The following is a 24,236-nucleotide window of genomic DNA, read 5'->3' as shown; positions in this document are numbered from 1 at the left end:
ACGCCTTCCACCAGTGGGCAGAACAATAATCAACCCTTTTCCCCACTGGTCATGCTTCATCTAGAGCTGCCTGCCTCCTGCCCGCCAAGTTTCCTTACCCCAGGGACTGTTAGCATCAGACCGGCACGTGGCAGCCAGCCATTGGAGGCGAGGACTGCTGGCTGTTACGTGTACATATACATATTAGTCTAGAATGAAGTTTGCCACAGACAGTGTTTCACATCTGTGATGAATGACCTACCAGAAATAAGAAATGAATATTATGCAAAGGCTTAATATAACACAGTTAATGCTAACAAAAGCAAGACACAGTACATGTGGATTTTTTTTTTCAATGTGCAACACAGAAATCATTCTACTGGTTTATGTAATCTTTGTAGATATGATCATATCAATGCTTTAGCTATTTCTTTTATTCAATCTATCAACACAGGAAGAAACCAAACTGTGTGGACAAAATGTATCACTTAAAATGATAAACATGCAAATAATTATAATTAATAGACATACAAAAGAAATGGAAGTTTCTCTTGTGCCTATAGGACAAGGAGATAAATGTGGACTTGGTTTGGTACATGAGTACCTGATTTAAAATCACAAGGTATTAATATTGCTACAGAGGATGCCCACAAATTCAACCAACAGTTAAGTGCTTGTATCTCCTCAATATCAATAATTTTATGGGTCATTGCTTATAGGCCAGGGAGTACAAACTATCTGATTCTATATGATGGATATGAATTCCAAAAGCACCACTATAAAATCACATGATGATCTCTAAAAAGTGGGGAGTTTTATTGTAAGCTTTACATTAGTGCATATTCTACCTGAATGTATTTGTTTTCCTCTTGCATTCTATGCCAGAGTCTATTGGAAATGATGAATATTGGGGGTAATACATACAATTTATATGTCAAATTCACCATTTTAACTTTTAATGAACTGTTCTGGCAAAAATCTCAATGCATTAAATCTTATTCCTAAATTAAGAAAGAAATATATCTCAATGTTTCTCTCCATTCCTCTACTAGCATGTATTTCTGACAGAACTGCAAATACAACATATTATTTGAAGCCATAAAACTGCCATACTGTTAACACCATAAAAACACACTAACCACAAAATAACAAGTTTTGTTCCATTATGAGACTCAATATCTATGATGAGAAATGCCCACTATAAATGAGGCTAAATTTTCTCTAATCCTTAGGATTTGATCTCTAGGTTTATATAAGCATTTAAATAGTAGTTATACATGTATATATTTGTATTCAATTATTTAAACTGGCTTTTGTCCCACCACAACATTCTTATTGACTCTAGCAATCAAATGTGACACTATAAATATAAGCCAGGAACAATATATTAATAGTTAACTTTAAATAGCAGGTATTCTGTCTCTCTCTTAAACTGAAAAATAATGAACTTGCAAAATAGCAAAGACTTAGAAATCTGTAAAACTGTCTAAAACAGAAAAGAAAGCCCGAAGTACTTATTTATAAAATAAAGGTGGAAAATTGCCAATACAGCTTATACAACTTAAACAACTACCAAATTAAACTCAAAGAATGTAGAAAGAGAGAAACAGTAAAAATAAAAAGCCGAAATCAATTGTACAGAGAATAAATTATAATAGAAAAATTTGAAAGTCAAATTTTTTCTTTGAAAAGATGAATATAATTAATAAATTCCTAGTAAATTGATTTTTAAGTCAGAGAAAGCATAAACTACCAACATATGCAACAGAAATAAATCATTCAAAATTCCACAAATATTAAAAAACAGTATTACAAACAACTGCATGCCAAAATTTTTTGAAGATTAAACACAATGAGCAGAATCCTTAAAAAACAAATTTATTAAAAACTGACACAGAAAGAAATAAAAATACGACAATCTAGAGCTGGTTCTTCTGGAGCTGGGGGCGGTCGTCTCCCCCGCAAGGGGTGCGGAGCCATGTACATAAAGCAGGTTATTATCCAGGGTTTTCGAAGTTACAGGGATCAAACAATTGTAGATCCCTTCAGTTCAAAACACAATGTTATTGTGGGCAGAAATGGATCTGGAAAAAGTAACTTTTTTTATGCAATTCAGTTTGTTCTCAGTGATGAATTTAGTCATCTTCGTCCAGAGCAGCGATTGGCTTTGTTGCATGAGGGTACTGGTCCTCGTGTTATTTCTGCTTTTGTGGAGATTATTTTTGACAATTCAGACAACCGTTTGCCAATTGATAAAGAGGAAGTTTCACTTCGAAGAGTTATTGGTGCCAAAAAGGATCAGTATTTTTTAGATAAAAAAATGGTCACGAAAAATGATGTGATGAATCTCCTTAAAAGTGCTGGTTTTTCTCGAAGCAATCCTTACTATATTGTTAAACAAGGAAAGATCAATCAGATGGCAACGGCACCAGATTCTCAGAGACTGAAGCTATTAAGAGAAGTAGCTGGTACCAGAGTATATGATGAACGAAAAGAAGAAAGCATCTCTTTAATGAAAGAAACAGAGGGCAAACGGGAAAAAATCAATGAGTTGTTAAAATACATTGAAGAGAGATTACATACCTTAGAGGAAGAAAAGGAAGAACTAGCTCAGTATCAGAAGTGGGATAAAATGAGACGAGCCCTGGAATATACCATTTACAATCAGGAACTTAACGAGACTCGCGCTAAACTTGATGAGCTTTCTGCTAAGCGAGAGACTAGTGGTGAAAAATCCAGACAATTAAGAGATGCCCAGCAGGATGCAAGGGACAAAATGGAGGACATAGAACGCCAAGTTAGGGAACTGAAAACAAAAATTTCAGCTATGAAAGAAGAAAAGGAGCAGCTCAGTGCTGAAAGACAAGAACAAATTAAGCAAAGGACTAAGTTGGAGCTTAAAGCCAAGGATTTACAAGATGAATCGGCAGGCAATAGTGAACAAAGGAAATGCTTATTAAAAGAGAGGCAGAAGCTGCTTGAAAAAATAGAAGAAAAGCAGAAAGAACTGGCAGAAACAGAACCTAAATTCAACAGTGTAAAAGAAAAAGAAGAGCGAGGAATTGCTAGATTGGCCCAAGCTACCCAGGAAAGAACAGATCTTTATGCAAAGCAGGGTCGTGGAAACCAGTTTACATCAAAAGAAGAAAGAGATAAGTGGATTAAAAAGGAACTCAAGTCCTTAGACCAGGCTATTAATGACAAGAAAAGACAGATTGCTGCTATACATAAGGACTTGGAGGACACTGAGACAAATAAAGAGAAAAATCTGGAGCAGTATAATAAACTGGATCAGGATCTTAATGAAGTCAAAGCTCGAGTAGAAGAACTGGACAGAAAATATTATGAAGTAAAAAATAAGAAAGATGAATTACAAAGTGAAAGAAATTACTTGTGGAGAGAGGAGAATGCAGAACAGCAAGCACTTGCTGCTAAGAGAGAAGATCTTGAAAAGAAACAGCAACTTCTTAGAGCTGCCACAGGAAAGGCCATTCTAAATGGAATAGACAGCATAAACAAAGTGCTAGACCACTTTCGTCGAAAAGGAATAAACCAGCATGTTCAAAATGGCTATCATGGCATTGTGATGAATAATTTTGAGTGTGAGCCTCCTTTCTACACGTGTGTGGAAGTTACTGCTGGAAACGGGTTATTTTATCATATTGTTGATTCAGATGAAGTCAGCATGAAGATTTTGATGGAGTTTAATAAAATGAATCTTCCTGGAGAGGTCACTTTTCTACCTCTTCACAAGTTAGATGTCAGGGATACTGCCTATCCTGAAACCAATGATGCTATTCCTATGATAAGTAAATTGAGGTACAATCCCAGATTTGACAAAGCTTTCAAACATGTGTTTGGAAAAACACTTATTTGTCGTAGCATGGAAGTTTCAACCCAGCTGGCCCGTGCTTTCACTATGGACTGCATTACCCTGGAAGGTGACCAAGTTAGTCATCGGGGTGCTCTAACTGGAGGTTATTATGACACAAGGAAGTCTAGACTTGAATTACAGAAAGATGTTAGAAAAGCAGAAGAAGAATTAGGGGAGCTTGAAGCAAAGCTCAATGAAAACCTGCGCAGAAATATTGAAAGGATTAATAATGAAATTGATCAGCTGATGAACCAAATGCAGCAGATAGAGACCCAGCAAAGGAAATTTAAAGCATCTCGAGATAGCATATTATCAGAAATGAAGATGCTGAAAGAGAAGAGACAGCAATCAGAGAAAACCTTTATGCCCAAGCAACGTAGCTTACAAAGTTTGGAGGCAAGTTTACATGCAATGGAGTCCACCAGAGAATCATTGAAGGCAGAACTGGGAACTGATTTGCTTTCTCAACTTAGTTTGGAAGATCAGAAGAGAGTAGATGCATTGAATGATGAAATTCGTCACCTTCAGCAGGAAAATAGACAGTTGCTGAATGAAAGAATTAAATTAGAAGGTATTATTACCCGAGTAGAGACTTACCTGAATGAGAATTTGAGGAAGCGTTTGGACCAAGTAGAACAGGAACTTAATGAACTGAGAGAGACAGAAGGGGGTACTGTGCTCACTGCTACAACCTCAGAACTTGAAGCCATCAATAAAAGAGTAAAAGATACTATGGCACGATCAGAAGATTTGGACAATTCAATTGATAAAACAGAAGCTGGAATTAAAGAGCTTCAGAAGAGTATGGAGCGCTGGAAAAATACGGAAAAAGAACACATGGATGCTATAAATCATGATACTAAAGAACTAGAAAAGATGACAAATCGATAAGGCATGCTACTGAAGAAGAAAGAAGAGTGTATGAAGAAAATTCGAGAACTAGGATCACTTCCCCAAGAAGCATTTGAAAAATACCAGACACTGAGCCTTAAACAATTGTTTCAAAAACTTGAACAGTGCAACACAGAATTGAAGAAATACAGCCATGTCAACAAAAAAGCTTTAGATCAGTTTGTAAATTTCTCTGAGCAAAAAGAAAAGTTAATAAAGAGACAAGAAGAGTTGGGTAGAGGGTACAAATCAATCATGGAACTGATGAACGTCCTTGAACTTAGCAAATACGAAGCTATTCAGTTAACTTTCAAACAGGTATCCAAGAACTTCAGCGAAGTATTCCAGAAGTTGGTACCTGGTGGCAAAGCAACTTTGGTGATGAAGAAAGGAGATGTGGAGGGCAGTCAGTCTCAGGATGAAGGAGAAGGGAGTGGTGAAAGTGAACGGGGTTCTGGGTCACAGAGCAGTGTCCCATCAGTTGACCAGTTCACTGGAGTTGGAATTAGGGTGTCATTTACTGGAAAACAAGGTGAAATGAGAGAAATGCAACAGCTTTCAGGTGGACAGAAATCCTTGGTAGCTCTTGCTCTGATTTTTGCCATTCAGAAATGTGACCCAGCTCCTTTTTACTTGTTTGATGAGATTGACCAGGCTCTGGATGCTCAGCACAGAAAGGCTGTGTCAGATATGATTATGGAACTGGCTGTACATGCTCAATTTATTACAACTACTTTTAGGCCTGAGCTGCTTGAGTCAGCTGACAAATTCTATGGTGTAAAGTTCAGAAACAAGGTTAGTCATATTGATGTGATCACAGCAGAGATGGTTAAAGACTTTGTAGAAGATGATACTACTCACGGCTAATTGGAAAATAATTGCCCACCAGTTTGGAAGATGTATATGATTCTTATACCCAGGAACTGTATATTTAAGCCTAAATATTTGGTCATTATTAATAGTTTTCAAACTTAGAGTCTACTCAGTCCATTTATATTACTGTCATTGTATTTTATAAGATACTCTGTAATGTTACATTTCTACTTACAGTTTAAGAATTTAATTTCCCGTACAACTTTTTGTAAAGTGTCCTGCTCCTATTCTAAATCTTTTGAAACATGCTATTCTGTCCTAATTATTTTACCAGTTATATTGCCTCTTTTTTATATTTTCAATTAAATAATTGGTTTTATGACTAAATTAAAAAAAAATACGACAATCTATTTGCCCAAAGAGTAAACCCAAAACTTAAACATTTCCAATTACTTTTATGGTTCCAACATAATTTTGATATTAAAAATCTAAAAAAAAAATAGTTACAAAGGATTATTCATTGAAAGAGGTTTTTAAGACCCAAAAAGTGAGTGTATTTAGGGTACTACAAAAAAAGTTTTCTTTTACCAAGTTGAACTGCTGATTTAATGCAGTCAAATTTCAAAATCCCAGGAGATTTTTTTTCAAGGAAATTGATAAACTAATCTAAACTATAAAGGAAATACAAAGGGCCAAGAATATTCCTAGGGGAATTTTTAAGAGCAAAGGTGGAGGACTTAGACTACGAAACACATTTATTATAACAGATCAGTGGAACTGAGTGGAAATGCCAGGAACAGACCCTTCATATTAGTTATCTTTTATGCAAAGGAATCAGTGCAATGTAGTGGGAAAGGACGGCATTTCAGGAAATAGCACTGTGTTCATTGGACAGACATAAAGAAAAACCTGGATCCTACCTCTCATGGGATATTTTCAATTCACATTGACAGTGAAAAAGGATGTCAACCACAACATCTTAACTCCTTACATCAATAAGAAAAATATAGACAAACCAATTAAAATTTTTTAATTTAAAAATTGGGTGGAAGCCTTGAGTAGACACTTCACAAAAGAGGTTACCAGTTGTATGAGAGTTATATGGAAAAGGTGGTCAGTATCATTGGTTATCAGAGAAACACAAATTAAAACAATGAAATTCCACTACATACCCAGTAGAATGATAAATAGCCACATAAAACAAATAAAAGTTGGACAAAGAAGAAGAGCAACTGGAATTTCTATATTCTATTGTTCGGAATGTAAGTTAGTTCAACCGCTAGGAAAATTGTTGGTATTTACAAAAACTGAACACATATACCCTTTGATGTACCAATGCTATCCTTAGGTATATATTCAACAAAATAAGTACATGCTATCCAAGACATGCTAGAATGTTCACAGCAGTAATATCCTTGCACAAACACACTGGATTTCCATGGAATTTAATAGTTAAATGAATGTCTGTATATCAATAAAATGGAATTTTATACAGAAATAAAAAAGAAAATCCTACTGTACTTAATGTATTGCTACACAAAAAACCTAGAGGAGTCTCTCACCCATAATACTGAGAGGAAGGGGCCAGGTACAGGGGAAGGATATTTTGTAAGATTCCATTCTTATAAATTTCATGCATGTTCAGGGCGGTAACAGTCAGAATAGTGGCAGCATTTGTGGAAGGCCTCCTGACCGAGACGGGACACTGAGGGGGCATCTGTGGTCCCACCAGCGCCCTATTTCATTATCCACACTATGGCTTCAAGAGGGTCCTAACTGCATAAGACAACGGAGCAAAACATTTAATTTTTATATTTATATTATAAATATATATATTTATAAACACTTCACAATATTTTTTTTAAATTTTATTTTGGTATCATTAATCTACAGTTACATGAAGGACATTATGTTTACTAGGCTCCCCCCTTCACCAAGTCCCCCCAACATCCCCATTCACAGTCACTGTCCATCAACATAGTAAGATGCTGTAAAATCACTACTTGTCTTCTCTGTGTTGCACAGCCCTCCCCGTGCCCCCCACACACACTATACATGCTAATCGTAATGCCCCCTTTCTTTTTTTCCCACCCTTATCCCTCCCTTCCCACCCATCCTCCCCAGTCCCTTTCCCTTTGGTAACTGTTAGTCCATTCTTGGGTTCTGTGCTTCTGCTGCTGTTTTGTTCCTTCAGTTTTCTTTTTTTCTTATACTCCACATATGAGGGAAATCATTTGGTACTTGTCTTTCTCCGCCGGGCTTATTTCACTGAGCATAATACCCTCTGGCTCCATCCATGTTGTTGCGAATGGTAGGATTTGTTTTTTTCTTATGGCTGAACAATATTCCATTGTGTATATGTACCACATCTTCTTTATCCATTCATCTACTGATGGACACTTAGGTTGCTTCCATTTCTTGGCTATTGTAAATAGTGCAGTGATACACATAGGGGTGAATCTATCTTTTTCAAACTGGAGTGCTGCCTTCTTGGGGTAAATTTCTAGAAGTGGAATTCCTAGGTCAAATGGTATTTCTATTTTGAGCATTTTGAGGAACCTCCATACTGCTTTCCACAATGGTTGAACTAATTTACATTCCCACCAGCAGTGTAGGAGGGTTCCCCTTTCTCCACAACCTCGCCAACGTTTGTTGTTGTTTGTCTTTTGGATGGTAGGCATCCTTACTGGTGTGAGATGATATCTCATTGTGGTTTTAATTTGCATTTCTCTGATGACTAGCAATATGAAGGCATCTTTTCATGTGTCTGTTGGTCATCTGAATTTCTTCTTTGGAGAACTGTCTGTTCAGCTCCTCTGCCCATTTTTTAATTGGATTATTTGCTTTTTGTTTGTTGAGGTGTGTGAGCTCTTTATATATTTTGGATGTCAACCCTTTATCGGATCTGTCATTTATGAATATATTCTCCCATACTGTAGGATACCTTTTTCTTCTATTGATGGTGTCCTTTGCTGTACAGAAGCTTTTCAGCTTGATATAGTCCCATTTGTTCATTTTTGCATTTGTTTCTCTTGCCCGGGGAGATATGTTCAAGAAGGGGTCACTCATGTTTATGTTTAAGAGATTTTTGCCTATGTTTTTTTCTAAGAGTTTTATGGTTTCATGACTTACATTCAGGTCTTTGACCCATTTTGAATTTACTTTTGTGTATGGGGTTAGACAGTGATCCAGTTTCATTCTCTTACATGGAGCTGTCCAGTTTTGCCAGCACCATCTGTTGAAGAGACTGTCATTTCCCCATTGTACGTCCATGTCCCCTTATCGAATATTAGTTGACCATATATGTTTGGGTTAATGTTTGGAGTCTCTATTCTGTTCCATTGGTCTGTGGCTCTGTTCTTGTGCCAGTACCAAATTGTCTTGATTACTGTGGCTTTATAGTAGAGCTTGAAGTTGGGGAGTGAGAACCACCCCCCCCAACATTATTCTTCCTTCTCAGGATTGCTTTAGCTATTCGGGGTCTTTGGTGTTTCCGTATGAATTTTTCAACTATTTGTTCCAGTTCATTGAAGAATGCTGTTGGTAGTTTGATAGGGATTGCATCAAATCTGTATATTGATTTGGGCAGGATGGCCATTTTGACGATATTAATTCTTCCTAGCCAGGAGCATGGGATGAGTTTCCATTTGTTAGTGACCTCTTTAATTTCTCTTAAGAGTTTCTTATAGTTTTCAGGGTATAGGTATTTCACTTCTTTGGTTAGGTTTATTCCTAGGTATTTTATTCTTTTTGATGCTATTGTGAATGGAATTGTCTTCCTGATTTCTCTTTCTATTAGTTTATTGTTAGTGTATAGGAAAGCCACAGATTTCTGTGTGTTAATTTTGTATCCTGCAACTTTGCTGAATTCTGGTATTAGCTCTAGTAGTTTCAGAGTGGAGTCTTTAGGGTTTTTTATGTACAATATCATGTCATCTGCAAATAGTGACAGTTTAACTTCTTCTTTACCAATTTGGATTCCTTGTATTTCTTTGTTTTGTCTAATTGCCGTGGCTAGGACCTCCAGTACTATGTTGAATAACAGTGGGGGGAGTGGGCATCCCTGTCTTGTTCCCGATCTCAGAGGAAAAGCTTTCAGCTTCTCGCTGTTCAGTATGATGTTGGCTGTGGGTTTGTCATATGTGGCCTTTATAATGTTGAGGTACTTGCCCTCTATATCCATTTTGTTGAGAGTTTTTATCATGAATGGATGTTGAATTTTATCAAATGCTTTTTCAGCATCTATGGAGATGATCATGTGGTTTTTGTCTTTCTTTTTGTTGATATGGTGGATGATGTTGATGGATTTTCGAATGTTGTACCATCCTTGCATCCCTGGGATGAATCCCACTTGGTCATGGTGTATGATTCTTTTGATGTATTTTTGAATTCGGTTTGCTAATATTTTGTTGAGTATTTTTGCATCTACGTTCATCAGGGATATTGGTCTGCAGTTTTCTTTTTGGTGGGGTCTTTGCCTGGTTTTGGTATTAGGGTGATGTTGGCTTCATAGAATGAGTTTGGGAGTATTCCCTCCTCTTCTATTTTTTGGAAAACTTTAAGGAGAATGAGTATTATGTCTTCCCTGTATGTCTGATAAAATTCCGAGGTAAATCCATCTGGCCTGGGGTTTTGTTCTTTGGTAGTTTTTTGATTACCGCTTCAATTTCGTTGCTGGTAATTGGTCTGTTTAGATTTTCTGTTTCTTTCTGGGTCAATCTTGGAAGGTTGTATTTTTCTAGGAAGTTCTCCATTTCTCCTAGGTTTCCCAGCTTGTTAGCATATAGGTTTTCATAGTATTCTCTAATAATTCATTGTATTTCTGTGGGGTCCGTCGTGATTTTTTCCTTTCTCATTTCTGATTCTGTTGATGTGTGTTGACTCTCCTTTCCTCTATGTCTGGCTAGAGGCTTATCTATTTTGTTTATTTTCTCAAAGAACCAGCTCTTGGTTTCATTGACTTTTCCTATTGTTTTATTCTTCTCAATTTTATTTATTTCTTCTCTAATCTTTATTATGTCCCTCCTTCCGCTGACCTTAGGTCTCATTTGTTCTTCTTTTTCCAATTTTGATAATTGTGACATTAGACCATTCATTTGGGATTGTTCTTCCTTCTTTAAATATGCCTGGATTGCTATATACTTTCCTCTTAAGACTGCTTCTGCTACATCCCACAGTAGTTGGGGCTTTGTGTTGTTGTTGTCGTTTGCTTCCATATATTGCTGGATCTCCATTTTGATTTGGTCATTGATCCATTGATTATTTAGAAGCGTGTTGTTAAGCCTCCATGTGTTTGTGAGCCTTTTTGCTTTCTTTGTACAGTTTATTTCTAGTTTTATGCCTTTGTGGTCTGAAAAGTTGGTTGGTAGGATTTCAATCTTTTTGAATTTACTGAGGCTCTTTTTGTGGCCTAGTATGTGGTCTATTCTGGAGAATGTTCCATGTGCACTTGAGAAGAATGTGTATCCTGTTGCTTTTGGATGTAGAGTTCTGTAGATGTCTATTAGGTCCATCTGTTCTAGTGTGTTGTTCAGTGCCTCTGTGTCCTTACTTATTTTCTGTCTGGTGGATCTGTCCTTTGGAGTGAGTGGTGTGTTGAAGTGTCCTAGGATGAATGCATTGCATTCTATTTCCTCCTTTAGTTCTGTTAATATTTGTTTCAGGTATGTTGGTGCTCCTGTATTGGGTGCATATATATTTATAATGGTTATATCCTCATGATGGACTGAGCCCTTTGTCATTATGTAATGTCCTTCTTTCTCTTTTGTTACTTTCTTTATTTTGAAGTCTGTTTTGTCTGATACCAGAATCGCACCATCTGCTTTCTTCTCTCTGTTGTTTGCTTGAAATATCTTTTTCCATCCCTTGACTTTAAGTCTGTGCGTATCTTTGGGTTTGAGGTGAGTCTCTTGTAAGCAGTATATGGATGGATCTTGCTTTTTTATCCATTCTATTACTCTGTGTCTTTTGATTGGTGCATTCCGTCCATTTACATTTAGGGTGATTATTGAAAGGCATGAATTTATTGCCATTGCAGGCTTTAAGTTTGTGGTTACCAAAGGTTCAGGGTTAGCTTCTTTACTATCTTACTGTCTAACTTAACTCGCTTGTTGAGCTGTTATAAACACGGTCTGATGATTCTTTATTTCTCTCCCTTCTTATTCCTCCTCCTCCCTTCTTCATATGTTGGGTGTTTTGTTCTGTGCTCTTTTTAGGAGTGCTCCCATCTAGAGCAGTCCCTGTAGGATGCCGTGTAGAGGTGGTTTGTGAGAGGCAAATTCCCTCAACTTTTGCTTGTCTGGGAATTGTTTAATCCCTCCTTCATATTTAAATGATAATCGTGCTGGATACAGTAGTCTTGGTTCAAGGCCCTTCTGTTTCATTGCATGAAGTATATCATGCCATTCTCTTCTGGCCTGTAGGGTTTCTGTTGAGAAGTCTGATGATAGCCTGATGGGTTTTCCTTTATAGGTGACCTTTTTTTTTCTCTCTGGCTGCCTTTAATACTTTGTCCTTGTCTTTGATCTTTGCCATTTTAATTTTTATGTTTCTTGGTGTTGCCCTCCTTGGATCCCTTGTCATGGGAGTTCTGTGTACCTGTGTGATCTGAGAGGCCATTTCCTCCCCTAGTTTGGGGAAGTTTTCAGCAATTATTTCTTCAAAGACACTTTCTATCCCTTTTTCTCTCTCTTCTTCTTCTGGTACCCCTATAATGCAGATAGTGTTCTGTTTTGATTGGTCACACAGCTCTCTTAAAATTCTTTCATTCCTGGAGATCCTTTTACCTCTCTCTGCATCAGCTTCTCTGCGTTCCTGTTCTCTGTTTTCTAGTCCATTAATGGTCTCTTGCATCTCGTCCATTCTGTTTTGAAGTCCTTCCAGAGCTTGTTTTATTTCTGTATTCTCCCTCCTTAGTTCTTGCATGTTTCTCTGCAAGTCCATCAGCATGGTTATGACTCTTGTTTTAAATTCTTTTTCAGGAAGACTGGTTAAGTCTATCTCCCCAGGTTCCTTCTCAGGGGAAGATGTAGCAGATGCCGAAGCTGTTTGGGTTAGTCTTGTCTGGATCAGATTTTTTTGCCTTTTCATGTTGATAGGTGCAATGGTAGCTATTGACTCGTCTGTCAGCTGGTAGAGCCAAGACTTTCCACTTGCTCCTGGCCTCTTTACTGGGACAACTGCGACCCCTAGTGGCTTGTGCTGGGTAATTGCGTGTAGCCTGGGTCTCTGTGTCTTGCCCGGCCGGTATGGAGGAAGCTCCCTGGCTGTGGGCATGGCCAGCCTTAGGCCGCTGCTCTGCTATGGCGGGGCCCCGGAGGGGTAATGGACAGGGGGCTCTTTGGCTGTTTACCTCCGCGAGGGGTCTCAGAGGTGTTGCCCAGGGGGTTGTGTGCCCGGAGTTCCCTGGAATTTCCAGCTGCTGGACTGTGACCCAGGATGCTTCCGTCCAGCTGTGGGGTCCCTGTCCCTTTAAGACTTTCAAAAAGCCCCCGCTTTTCTTTGTCACAGGGGCTCTGGCTTCAGGACCCGCTCAGAGGTCTTACTGTCCTGTTTCCCTTGTATCCAGGACCCCACGCACGCACTGTGTCTGCACTCTGGCCCGGATGGCGGGGGCTGGGTGCTCGGCAGTCCTGGGCTCCGTCTCCCTCCCGCTCTGCCTGCTCTTCTCCCGCCGGGAGCTGGGGGGAGGGGCGCTCGGCTCCCGCGGGGCCGGGGCTTGTATCTCACCCCTTTCACGAGGCGCTGGGTTCTCGCAGGTGTGGATGTGGTCTGGCTGTTGTCCTGTGTCTTCTGGTCTCTCTTTTAGGATTAGTTGTATTTGTTGTATTTTCAAAAATATATATGTTTTTGGGAGGAGATTCCCACTGTCCTACTCACGCTGCCATCTTGGCTCCGCCCCCACAATATTTATACTTCAAGAAACACCTTGACCAAAAAAGTTAGTTATGATTCAACAGCAAAGCGCCAGATACAGCCCTGAGGCTTCCCACAAAGCTCTGCAGCAACGCATGCCAGGTTAGCGTCAGTCCCCTGACAGGACTCCTGACGTAACCGTAGGGGCTGCTGCCTGGCCTGAGTGTGTGCGGCTCGCACAGACGCCTGGATTGGCCAGGGCTCAGGGCGGGCTTGGACTGGGCGGGCGCAGTGAGGAGACTGGGCACGTTCCCATGCGACGTTAAAGCACCAGAGGAATTGACTTTTGTGCAGAACCATGGGGGGCAGTCCAGTGAGGGGCACTCTTGCTCTCGTGAGGCATTCCTGTGAGAATTCTTAGTTGGTGCCTCAGGAACTTAAAGGGAGCAATCTCTCTCCCCTCTCCAACACCTCGAGCATGTCCCTGCCTCAGGGGCGTCTGTCAGCACCCCTCCTCCTGCCTGGCATGCTCCTGCTCCCTGTGAGAGATTCTGCTTCACACCAGAACCAGCCTTGTGGCTACACAAAACACACAGTGCTCGCACGATAGTATTTCTGATCCATTCCTACACAGAAATCACACTGCGTTTTCAGTTGTCTGCAATTTCCCAAAAGCAATCCTCTTTTAATTTTCAATCATATATTAAAACTGGGAAGTCATTTGGAGAAATGCATAAAATGCAGTATTACCCTTCCTATTCCCATTGTTTTAACATCACAGAATTCTTTTATAAAAGAGGTCATGATGTTCAGCTAAGGACTCTAAACCATGGAAAATAGAGTAATGTATTATTTAACTTTAGAAGACTGTCTAGTAACTATAATCATTGAATGATTAGAGAATGTAATTATGCACAGGAATCTTGAAATAATATAATATTCTTTTTAAATATTTTCTCATAACAAAATAAAGTTACTATTATACAGACATCCAATTTAGAATTTTCAGAAATGTTTGATCTTCCTTATTGTTGTGGTTTCCTTCTTAATCAGTTATTTGATACAAATAGGTACATCTGGTGAGTGTTACTCTGTTATTAAATGATAATTTAATTTCATACTCACCGTGGTGGAGTAGATTGGAAGCTCCTTGAATGGGTTAACAAGCAAGAGGATGTCCCCAATAAAAGTCTGTTGAAGAAAAGGTTATAAATAATTTGTGAAGCATATAAATTAGCACCCTTAAAATTAAAAATTATGTAATTTTAAAGTCATTGTGCAAAATATACAGAATATGTAAGAGCCATATATTAACATTTTGTGAATTGTTTTAGCAGTTTGTGAACAGAGGAATAGAAAAGTTAAATTCAAATAAAACTAACAGGCTCATTTGCACTGAACACATTACAAGTGAAATGACTGGACTCTAAGTATCTCTTTCCTTAACAGGGTTTTATGAGAATGATATTGATAGAACATGTAAAATCAAAACACCTGGCCACATTTGCTTGAGGAAGTAAATGTATGGGATAATGATTTCCATGTTGCTACAGAGTAATAATAAAAAAGGTATGACCGAAAAGTTGAGAAACCCCAGAAAGCAAACAAAAACACTTTTTTAATTATAAAAGGGCAAGTAATAAGATACAAAGGCACAAAGAGCAGATGGAACAAATGGAAATCAAGGAATAAAATGACTTAAGTCCCAATATATCAGTAACTACATCAAATGTAAGGCTACTAAATACTCTAATTAAAAGACAAAGATTATAGACTGGATTAAAATAATTTAAACACAAAGACTAAGAACATGTGAAAGTAAAGGGATAAAGCAAGATATTCCTACAAACAACAAAAATAGCAAAAAGCATTACTCAATTCACAAAAAATATACTTTAAGCAGCAGTACCAGTGATAAAAGGGCACAGTGCACAGTAATAAAAACAATAAGTCAGGAAGACACAGCAATTCTGAAGAGGTCCATTCTGATGAAATGAAACATTGTAGATGCAAAGAAAGAATTTTTTAAATTGTAGACACCAAGAGATTTCCATTGCTTCATCTTTCTAATATATTCCTTTCAGTTTTGGGGGGTTGCTTTTTGTTTTTTGTTTTCCAATAATTACAGATGTTAGGTGCTCCCAAGAGTCACGAGAGTAGGTGGAACGGCATGGAAGCGTGGCAGGTACGGCCCAGCGCAGCACAGTGCAGGGGGCTCTGGGTAAGAGGGGCCGTATTAGCTTGGAGAAATGTGTCCATCTGATTTCCAATATCCTCAAAGTGAGGAGACTTCAGCTTCTGACACCAGCTTGGCGACGTTAGCCTCCTGAAGGCCTCGTAAAAAGAGGCCGGGCCACAACCAACCGGGTCACCTTGAGGGGAAGAGCAAGTTATTAAGTGACTGAGATGAGAAGGGCTTTGCACTCAGCTAACCAGATGTTCCAGAGCCCCTGCATTTATTCTGTGGGTTTTTCCCTTGAGTCTCAAGTCCTCTAGTGTGTTTGTAAGGAGAATACCACCCCGTGCGGATTGGCCATCCATGAAGAGAGTTGACTGAATATTCTTTTCTTCCTGTTGCTGTGGACAATAACTATTCAGTGAATGTGATGCCTCTATTCTGTGCATTTCCTACCAGGCAAATGTTTCATTACCTGCAATTCATTTTCTGTCTGATGGCTTGGGAACCCCCCATTGCTACAGACTGTAAGGGTACTTCCCAATGTGATATCCAAGGGGAATGCTACATACTTAGTTAAAAGAGCAACTTGCGGATCATTCTGGAAGATCATCTTACATAACAAATCAAACTATTGCAAAGAGAGATGAGAATCATGGTTAAACAATTAATTCAGCTGAGATACTTTATCTTGGCTCTGATGGCCCTGGGCCAGGTGGCAGGAGTGGTGGCTGTCTTCTGCGTAGATTTTGAAGATAGAACTGATGAAATTTTCAGTAAAATCAAATGTGGGATATGCAAGGAAAACAAGGATCAATACCACGGTCTCTGGCCTGAGAACCAGAGGAAAGGGGTTCCTGTGAAGGGATGGGCAAGGCGAGGGCGGGGCATGTTGGGAGAGTGGGCACTGCCATCAGGTGATCAGATTTGAATATTTTCATCTTGACACATCTCCTAAATGGTGCTTCTCTATTTGTGTAGAAGGAACACTTTATTCTCCAATTCATCACAGACTGATACTTTCATAAAACAATCAAAATGAATTCCTGGAAACATGAAATTGAAAAAGACAAGGACATAACAAAATACAAGTCTTGATTTTTACTAAAAATAACAGATGGAAACTAAGCCATCAAATTGCTATAAGAATTTCCAAATGCTTACTCTCATTGTAGACTGGTAATAAATCCACATAGCCAATGGTCCACAGGATACACTTTGAGAATCACCTATTATTATTCAATCAGTAACATTTAAATTGCTTGTCTGTTCATTAAAGGTGAATGAATAGACAGAACATGCCACACTGTAGAGCACTCATCACAAAACTGAACTGATCTTAGATGGTTTAGCTTTTCAATATTTCAGGTATCGAGATGAGGAAAATTACGTCTCATGCAGTAGCAAATTTACGTCTTATGTGAACGTTAGCAAAGCAGTGAATGCTAATTCTGGTTATCCAGATAGAGAAACCCAGGACAGTGGAGAGCATCTATGAACACGGTCCACTTTGTGAGGAGTGAGTGCCCGGAGTCTGACAGACAGGAAGTATTTGCCTTTCACGATAAGGAAGCGTGTGACGCAGCTCACAGGGAGCAAAGCCACCCTTCACTTGAGTCACTGAGCTCAGAGTCCAGTGCAGGAGCCGGACCTGAATCAAATCGCCAGTGAGGTCATCATCCCTGGCTGTGAGTGCTCTAAAGGAGCCTCGCCCACGGTGGCTGGAGCTGGAGGGTCGGGAAGGTTTGCTTGAAGACTGAAGAACTTTTGGGTGGGAGTTTGTAAAGCTAAGTATTTCATGGGGTAGGAAGGGAGCTTTAGGGGAAAGAAACACAGTCTACGGAAGTCTCTGATGCAGGAAGAAGCACAGTGGTTAGTGGGTAAGTGTCCGCGACAATAGAGTTGGGGGGCTGGACCCCGAATAAGGATCGTGGCTTTCATCCCATGTGATCGGTGAGCCATAGGGAAGTTTGACCAGGACTCTTAAGATTGCGTTTATTCTTTACGAAAATTAGTCTAGTCCATTGTGAGAGCAGATTGAAAGTGAATGAAATTTCCTCCAGACAGTTGGGAGGCCGTTGGAGAAGGACTGCCGGCTTTGATGAGGACGGTGGCCGCCAAGATGGAGAGAGGCAGATTAAATGTGTATTTGGGACACAAAGCCCCTTGCAAAGCATGAAGGAAATAAATTCAAAACAATTCAGCAGTGGTGTTCTAATATAATTAGAAAGCTAAAAAGAAGAATCAATACAAAACTGAGAAAGGCAAGAAAATGGAATAAGAATAATACACCAGTATCAGGGCATTAACAGAGACCAAAGTAATCAGCTTCGCCACTTCATGCTGATGACTCAATTCCATTAATTTTGATAGAAGTATTTAATTTTAAGTGTATTTACAGTTGCAGGCAATTTATCCAAGCATTAAAGATGCTGCACTGAATTTTCATAGGCTAATCAGCACCTGACAATTCATTACTTGTAGGGAAATCTCAGACTTCCCATTTACATGAAAATTACTTAATCAATTTCTCAATAGGCTAAGGAAAAAAGGGTGTTATAAAAAAGGGATAGAAGACATGGGCATAATCAGATTTCTCTAGACATTCTGATTGAATTGCTCTGAGTTGAAAATAACAAAATCAGCAGAAGAGTGAGAAAGACAGAGAGACTGAGATTTCATGGTGTTTAAACTGCTGTGCATATTGGAAAAAATAACACATATAACCAGGATAGAACCACAGCGAATCAATTCTGCATGCTGTTTTTCATCTGAGTCATTTATTTGTGTTCTGTTATCTGAGATCTGTCTGTAAATTATTTACTTTACAGACCAAGACATTTCCTGATAATTTAGAGGAACAATAGTTTCTCTTTCACGCAAATAGAGAGGCAGTCGCCAGGCGTATTAAACGTCTCTTTAGCTTCCTTCTCCATATCTAGCAGACTAAGGTGGAGTACATGGAACAAACACATTTTATAAGTGATCTGCAGATCCTGCTGGTTCCAGCAAATCTTCCCCAGCGAACATGACAACAGGAAAGCTGTCTGCTCCCAGGGAACCAACTCTAGCTGCACTCTGGACTGTGGATTTCTGCTGAACTCACCTTGTAAGGGAATGGGGGTTACCTTGAGCTCTGAGCAGCCCACCTTAAGCTATCAGCAAGACCAGAAACAACAATCAGCCTTTGCAGCGAGACAAAAAGCAGAGCAGATGGCAATTTCGAGGGCACCTACGTATATCTGACGGTTCGCAAAGCGCTTCTGAATCTCATAAAGCAGGCTGCGGTCGTTCAGCTCGCTGAGCGTGGCCAGGTCATCGTTCGGGGCGGAAGGCATTAGCTTGACCTGAGCAAAAAACAAGTCAGATCAACTCTAATTGCCTTCCGAACAACTTCCTCCACAGTGGAGTGTTCCGTTTGCAATTACGTGCCAAAAATTTAAAGACCACATGAGTTTGAAACTGTTATTAAAAGATGAAACGGTTCACACTTATAAGGAACAAAAAATCCAACAGCCACGGAGAAATGTGTTCAGACAAGAATTTCTTCTCTGTACCCATAAGCGTGCTTGTATGCTTGCACACACATACACACACACCCAAATGTTACCTGACACCCCTCAAAATTATTAGTGTCAAAATCGTTTCATCACATTGAGCCTCCCCGGCCCCTACTTACGATTTAGGCAGCAGGATCCTCGGTAGGACAAGAACGCAAGAGCTCGTGTATTTCAGTGTTTCCAAAGCTAAAGCAAACTTCCATGACCGCTGTTGGCATGGTAAGGGAGCCGGGCCTGAATTTAGCTACTGCATGCGTGTAGGAGGAGGCCAGATTGTAAAAGCAGATTCTAGAATTGTGGCTTGTGATTTTTATTCTGCTCTACATTGCTCTTAAGATTAAAGTAGCCATGAGGTTACGATAATTCTGTCATAAAGAGAAAATGCTTCCCTTTACGATTTAATATAGAGTGCCAGTTCAAAAACTGGGCAATGTTACAAATTTTTTAAAAAGATGTAATTGGGTTCTTTAATGAGATGGAAAATCTATCATTTACAAGTGGAAATGGGCAGTGTTTAACTTTATGTATACAAGATATGCAATGAAAAAGTAGACACTTGATATACTGTGACAGCTCTGGCTTGCTTAAGTCAAACAAGGAAGGGCTAAAGAGGGAGAATATTCTTCTCAGTGCCCACATTCACTGGGGCCCACAGAGATTTTTTTTAAAACAGCAAGTTTATTAGTATTATTTGTTTGTGTTTGTACTTGTAAGTCATATTTGCATTTGTATTATATATCGTATTGTATGTACCACTGCTAAGTAATTTGAATGTAAATATTACTATTTATCTGATAAATGTGGAGTGAAAAATATTACACATTTAAAGAAAAAACTAAATGTAGGACTGTTCCTCTTATGAGAATGGCTATTTCACAAAATGCAGTCTTTCTCAGGAGTTCACAAATTCAGGTCATTGTTTATCCAGACGGTTTCTAATCCTGATGACTTAATGATGGAAACTTGAATCCTTCACTGGGACTCTCAAACGGTCCAAAGAGTGGCTTGTTAAGTCTTCCAATGGGAAGGGATCATGGCAGTGGGCTTTCTGGCACTGGAAATACCACCGTTTGTGTAATAGGAAACTCAATATTCCAATAGAACATTTTGATTTATTAAAAATTAATTTGTAAAATATTCCAGACCTCAGAAATATCAGAAGCAAGCCTCTCTCCTCCCCACAGGACATATGCAGGTGTGTCCACCAACACCTCGAGTTTATTTCCTTTGCTGTGTAGTATTTCAAAGAAACATTTCTCAAAATATCTTTCAGAATAAACCTATAGAGCATATACATGATCTTATTAAAATGAATTTTAATTAGGTAGGGGCACAGGTTTAAAGCTTTGAGAGTGTCAGAAATATTGAATTATATACTTCAGAGCGCTTCCAAAAAACTGGTACTTGTTGCTGATAAAAATAGAAGTCACGATGTCCCAGTTCTCCTAATATTTTCTGGGTTGTCAAAATCAATTTGGGGACTGTGTAATATCGGTTTTATTAAACATTATATACTTAGTTCTACTTTGAAGAGACCCAGAGTCCCAAAAGGCTGACAGTGAAGTAACTAGTTTTTCATTCTGCCTTTGTCATCAGTCATGCTGATCTGGCTTTAAATCTTACACTGATTTCAGCCTCCCCACTCCATTCTAAACTCATCTAATCCTAAGACATCAATTATTTCTGTATTCACCTGGGTGAATGGTGTTGAAATCTCAGTGGTATATCTTCCTAGATGTGAAATTTGAATATTTTTCTTTTTCAATATCAGTAAGGCACTTTCAGTTGTCTTACACAATATGATAAATAGCATAGGTCCCTCATAGACGGTTGTGGGATTACACTGATGTGGAGGGCTTGGCACAGTGCCTGCTCCGGGATAGATGTGCAGCGGTGGGACACGCTGCTGCGTGGTTAGTATAACATCCAGAAAGGACTGTGGGCACAGGTGGTGAACGTTCTGCCAGTCCCTCAGGGCTGGCTTTGGAGGATGCAGGGAGGTGGGGAACTGAGAGGGCGCTGGGCCCATCTTTGCTGGTCTTAGCAAAGACACTTAGCTCTCATCTGATTTAGAAATTGGAGTTCTCATTCATGTATTTCTTGGGTCATCTGCTATGACATAAAAAATTCGGAATTCATACTGATATAGCCCAATATCTGTAATTAGCAGGTGCAGAACTTGGGGCTCAGAGAGGCCAGGTAAGTGCCCTGGGGTCACACAGCTGACAGGTCAGAAGTGGAAGCCGGGATAATAACCATCAGGTACTAGCACTGGTTCTGGAAGATAATTCTAGCAGGTGGTTCATACATCTGAAAACATGTTTGATAATTCGCCTTTTTTTCTTGTTCATCTACTCTCTGCTGGGCATTGTGCTAGGGGCTCAGTACAAATCAGGAAAAGAGACCTTTCACCTCAGAGCATTTACTGTCACCAGGGAGAAGTAAGGACACCGACAAGGGACTACAAGTACAAAGAGGACCATGGAGGAAAGTGACAGGGGACTCTGAGCAGAGGCAGAGTGCACTTGGTTGGGTGGCCTCAGAGGTCCCCTCTGAGGAGGTCAGTCGTCCTCTGGCATGCGGGTGAGGATGGGTCTGGAGATGGAGGAGCAGCCCCTGACCCTGCGGCCTCCTGCTACTTCCAGGGCTCCACACACCAGCCTCTCTGACTTCAGGGCCTTTAGTACAAGTCATAAAAAGAAGAAAAATGGAGGAAGATTTTTCTTCTTCAGAAGAAACGGTTTACACTAAGATAATAAAATCTTTCATGACTACACCTCTAATGAGCTCAATGTAAATTTCCACATGCCTATTTAGAAAAAGCATAAGGGGCAGTAATGGAAATCCCACATGTACCCAGGTAGCCCGGGGGAGCCACCGCAGACATCTCTCTGGGGTCGCTGAGGATGGCCACCCATGGGGCACGGCTGCCGCAGGGCGAGAGACAGTACTAGGCTGACAGTAAACATGAGCAGGCTCCCCAGCCTGCTGGTGGGGATGATCGAGTGTTAGAGCACATCCGGGGAAGAATTCCTCTCATGTGTCAGATTGGGATCCCAAAGTGATCGATCAGGGAAACAGCTTTGAGAATCCAGCCTAAGTAAGGTTGTCAAAGGGACGCATTCTTATTTCAAAAGCACTGTGGCAGCTGATAACAGGAAGAAAGGAAAAGGAAGCCATGTCTCTAGATGTTTTTATATTAAAGTTGCAGGCTGAGTAATGTAACTTCCAATGTCTGCCCAATAATGGTAACAACAGGCAAAACAGAGGTGGCATACGTATGTGAAAATGTTAACACCCTTACTGGCACTGACCAGGTTTTTATGAACACCTCCCTCTCTCTTCCTCTCTCTAGAAGGAGAGACATACAAAACACAGAACAGAGTTCACGACATCTTTAAGCAACTTAAGAAAAATTCCACATTCTCAGATATTATAAAAGTAAATGGTAATTTTGGTGATTATTAGAACCAAAAAAAAAGTTTAAATCAAGCCCTGAATATCCATTTACATAGTTGCCATTTGATAAGATCCACATTTTATAAAATTCTGGAAGGAGAGATGTGGGTTTTGTTCCAATTCTTTAAAAATTTTCTACATTATGTATTTCTCTTTAAAATGTTCATCAGAACGTGACTGCTTTGACAAGCCTTTTCTAAAGCCCTCCTATGAAACGTGGTGGTTAATGGCGTTCTTCCTCTGAACAGAAGCACCTGTGTACCATGGCCACGGACCTGTGGGGGCGTGATGCACACAGCAGACAGTGCAGGGGAACATTATATAGTTAAGGGCATAGCCTGAATAATAGCCATGTCCTCTTTACTGCCAGATAAACAGGACATGATTACAACCACGTTTAATACCAAGAATACAATTATAAAGAGTTTACATTAAAATTAGAAAAGCCATTCTACAAAGATCAGACTTGACATTATGGTGAGAGTTTCCTATCACTTTTTTCAAGATTTTATTTTTCAGAGAAGTTTGAGATTCACAGATGAGAGGAAGTTATGGAGCTTTCCCATAGACCCCTGGCCCCACACATGTGTACCCCCCATTACCAACATCCCCCACCAGATGGAACATGTTTTACAATTGATGAACCTATACTGACATATCTTTATCATTCAGAGCCCATAGTTTACGTTATAGTTCATTCTTGGTATTGTACATTTTATAGTATTGGGTGCATGTGTACTTCCATACACCCACACCATTATAATATCACACAGAATTCTTTAATCACTTCCCTAAAGACATCTGTGGTCCAGGGGATGAAGGTACAGCATGGGGAACACAGTAATTCTGTAACATTTTTCCTGTGTTGACAGATAGTAACTACAGTGGTCGGGGTGAGCACTTAATGTGGGTAACTGTCAAATCACCGTGTTGTATACTGGAAACCAATGTAATGTTTATACCAACTACACTGGGATTGAAAAAAAGCCTCTGCTCCGACTAGTCTTTCTCCCTCATAACTCCTGGCAACAACTGATCTCTTTGCACTCCCTAGTTTTGCCTTTCCCAGAGCACCAGAGAGTGGAATTGAACCGTAGGTGGTCTTTTCAGCTTGACCTCTTTCACTTGGTTATCTGCATTTAAGGTTATGGGAAGTTCATAGGACACTTATGATGGTTGAGAAAAAACTTTGCCTTAAATTTTATCTAACATTCAATTTGCCTATTCCTACCAGGACTGAACTGTGTTCGCCAAAACTACTAAGTTGAGGCTCAAACTGCTAAGTGACCCTCTGAAGACAGGGTCTCTGGGGGGCAATAAAGGTGAAACGATGCTGTGAGATTGGAGCTCTGATCCCATGGGCTCAGTGTCCTTGTAAGAGACCCCAGTCTGCTCGCTGGCTGGCTCTGTGTCTCTCCCTCTCTCCTGGGAGGGTGCAGGAAGCCGGGGGCCATCTACAAACCAGCCAGGGGGCCTGCATCAGAAACCTAGCTGCCGGCACCCTGAGCTTAGACTTCCGGTCTCCAGAACTGGGAGAGAGAAATGTCTGTGGTTTAATCCCCCGGTTTGCGGTATTTTGCGACGGCAACCTAAGCTGACAAATATATCTACTAAAATTTAAAAGTGTTTC

General features: G+C 39.8%; 3 protein-coding genes across 8 annotated transcripts in view; 2 read left to right on the top strand and 1 right to left on the bottom strand.

Moving 5' to 3' along the window:
* The window catches only part of MYO16 (myosin XVI), a 570,453-nt gene that overhangs the window by 287,306 nt on the left and 258,911 nt on the right, over positions 1-24,236 (bottom strand). For all 6 annotated transcript variants that reach the window (XM_036893691.2, XM_057494602.1, XM_057494601.1 and 3 more), the window contains exons 11-12: positions 18,824-18,934; positions 14,537-14,602 (exon numbers count right to left, since the gene is read on the bottom strand). In XM_036893691.2, the coding sequence (XP_036749586.2) occupies positions 14,537-14,602; positions 18,824-18,934 (177 nt within the window). The remainder of the gene's footprint in view (positions 1-14,536; positions 14,603-18,823; positions 18,935-24,236) is intronic.
* LOC118916609 (structural maintenance of chromosomes protein 3-like) lies at positions 1,958-4,744 on the top strand. Its single transcript, XM_036893692.2, has one exon. It carries the CDS (start codon positions 1,958-1,960, stop codon positions 4,742-4,744), a length of 2,787 nt encoding a protein of 928 aa, XP_036749587.2.
* Positions 4,748-5,611, top strand: LOC130681431 (structural maintenance of chromosomes protein 3-like). The gene has a single exon (XM_057494605.1). The coding sequence runs from the start codon at positions 4,748-4,750 to the stop codon at positions 5,609-5,611; it is 864 nt and encodes a 287-aa protein (XP_057350588.1).

This window comes from Manis pentadactyla, chromosome 17, assembly GCF_030020395.1.
Source record: "Manis pentadactyla isolate mManPen7 chromosome 17, mManPen7.hap1, whole genome shotgun sequence".
Taxonomy (NCBI): domain Eukaryota; kingdom Metazoa; phylum Chordata; class Mammalia; order Pholidota; family Manidae; genus Manis; species Manis pentadactyla.
The sequence above is the reverse complement of the archived record's forward strand: the minus strand, read 5'-3'. Positions and strand labels throughout refer to the sequence as shown.

Excerpts from the sequence above, each read along its gene's own strand:
- LOC130681431 (XM_057494605.1), top strand. The coding sequence starts at position 4,748 with ATGCTACTGAAGAAGAAAGAAGAGTGTATGAAGAAAATTCGAGAACTA.
- LOC118916609 (XM_036893692.2), top strand. The coding sequence starts at position 1,958 with ATGTACATAAAGCAGGTTATTATCCAGGGTTTTCGAAGTTACAGGGAT.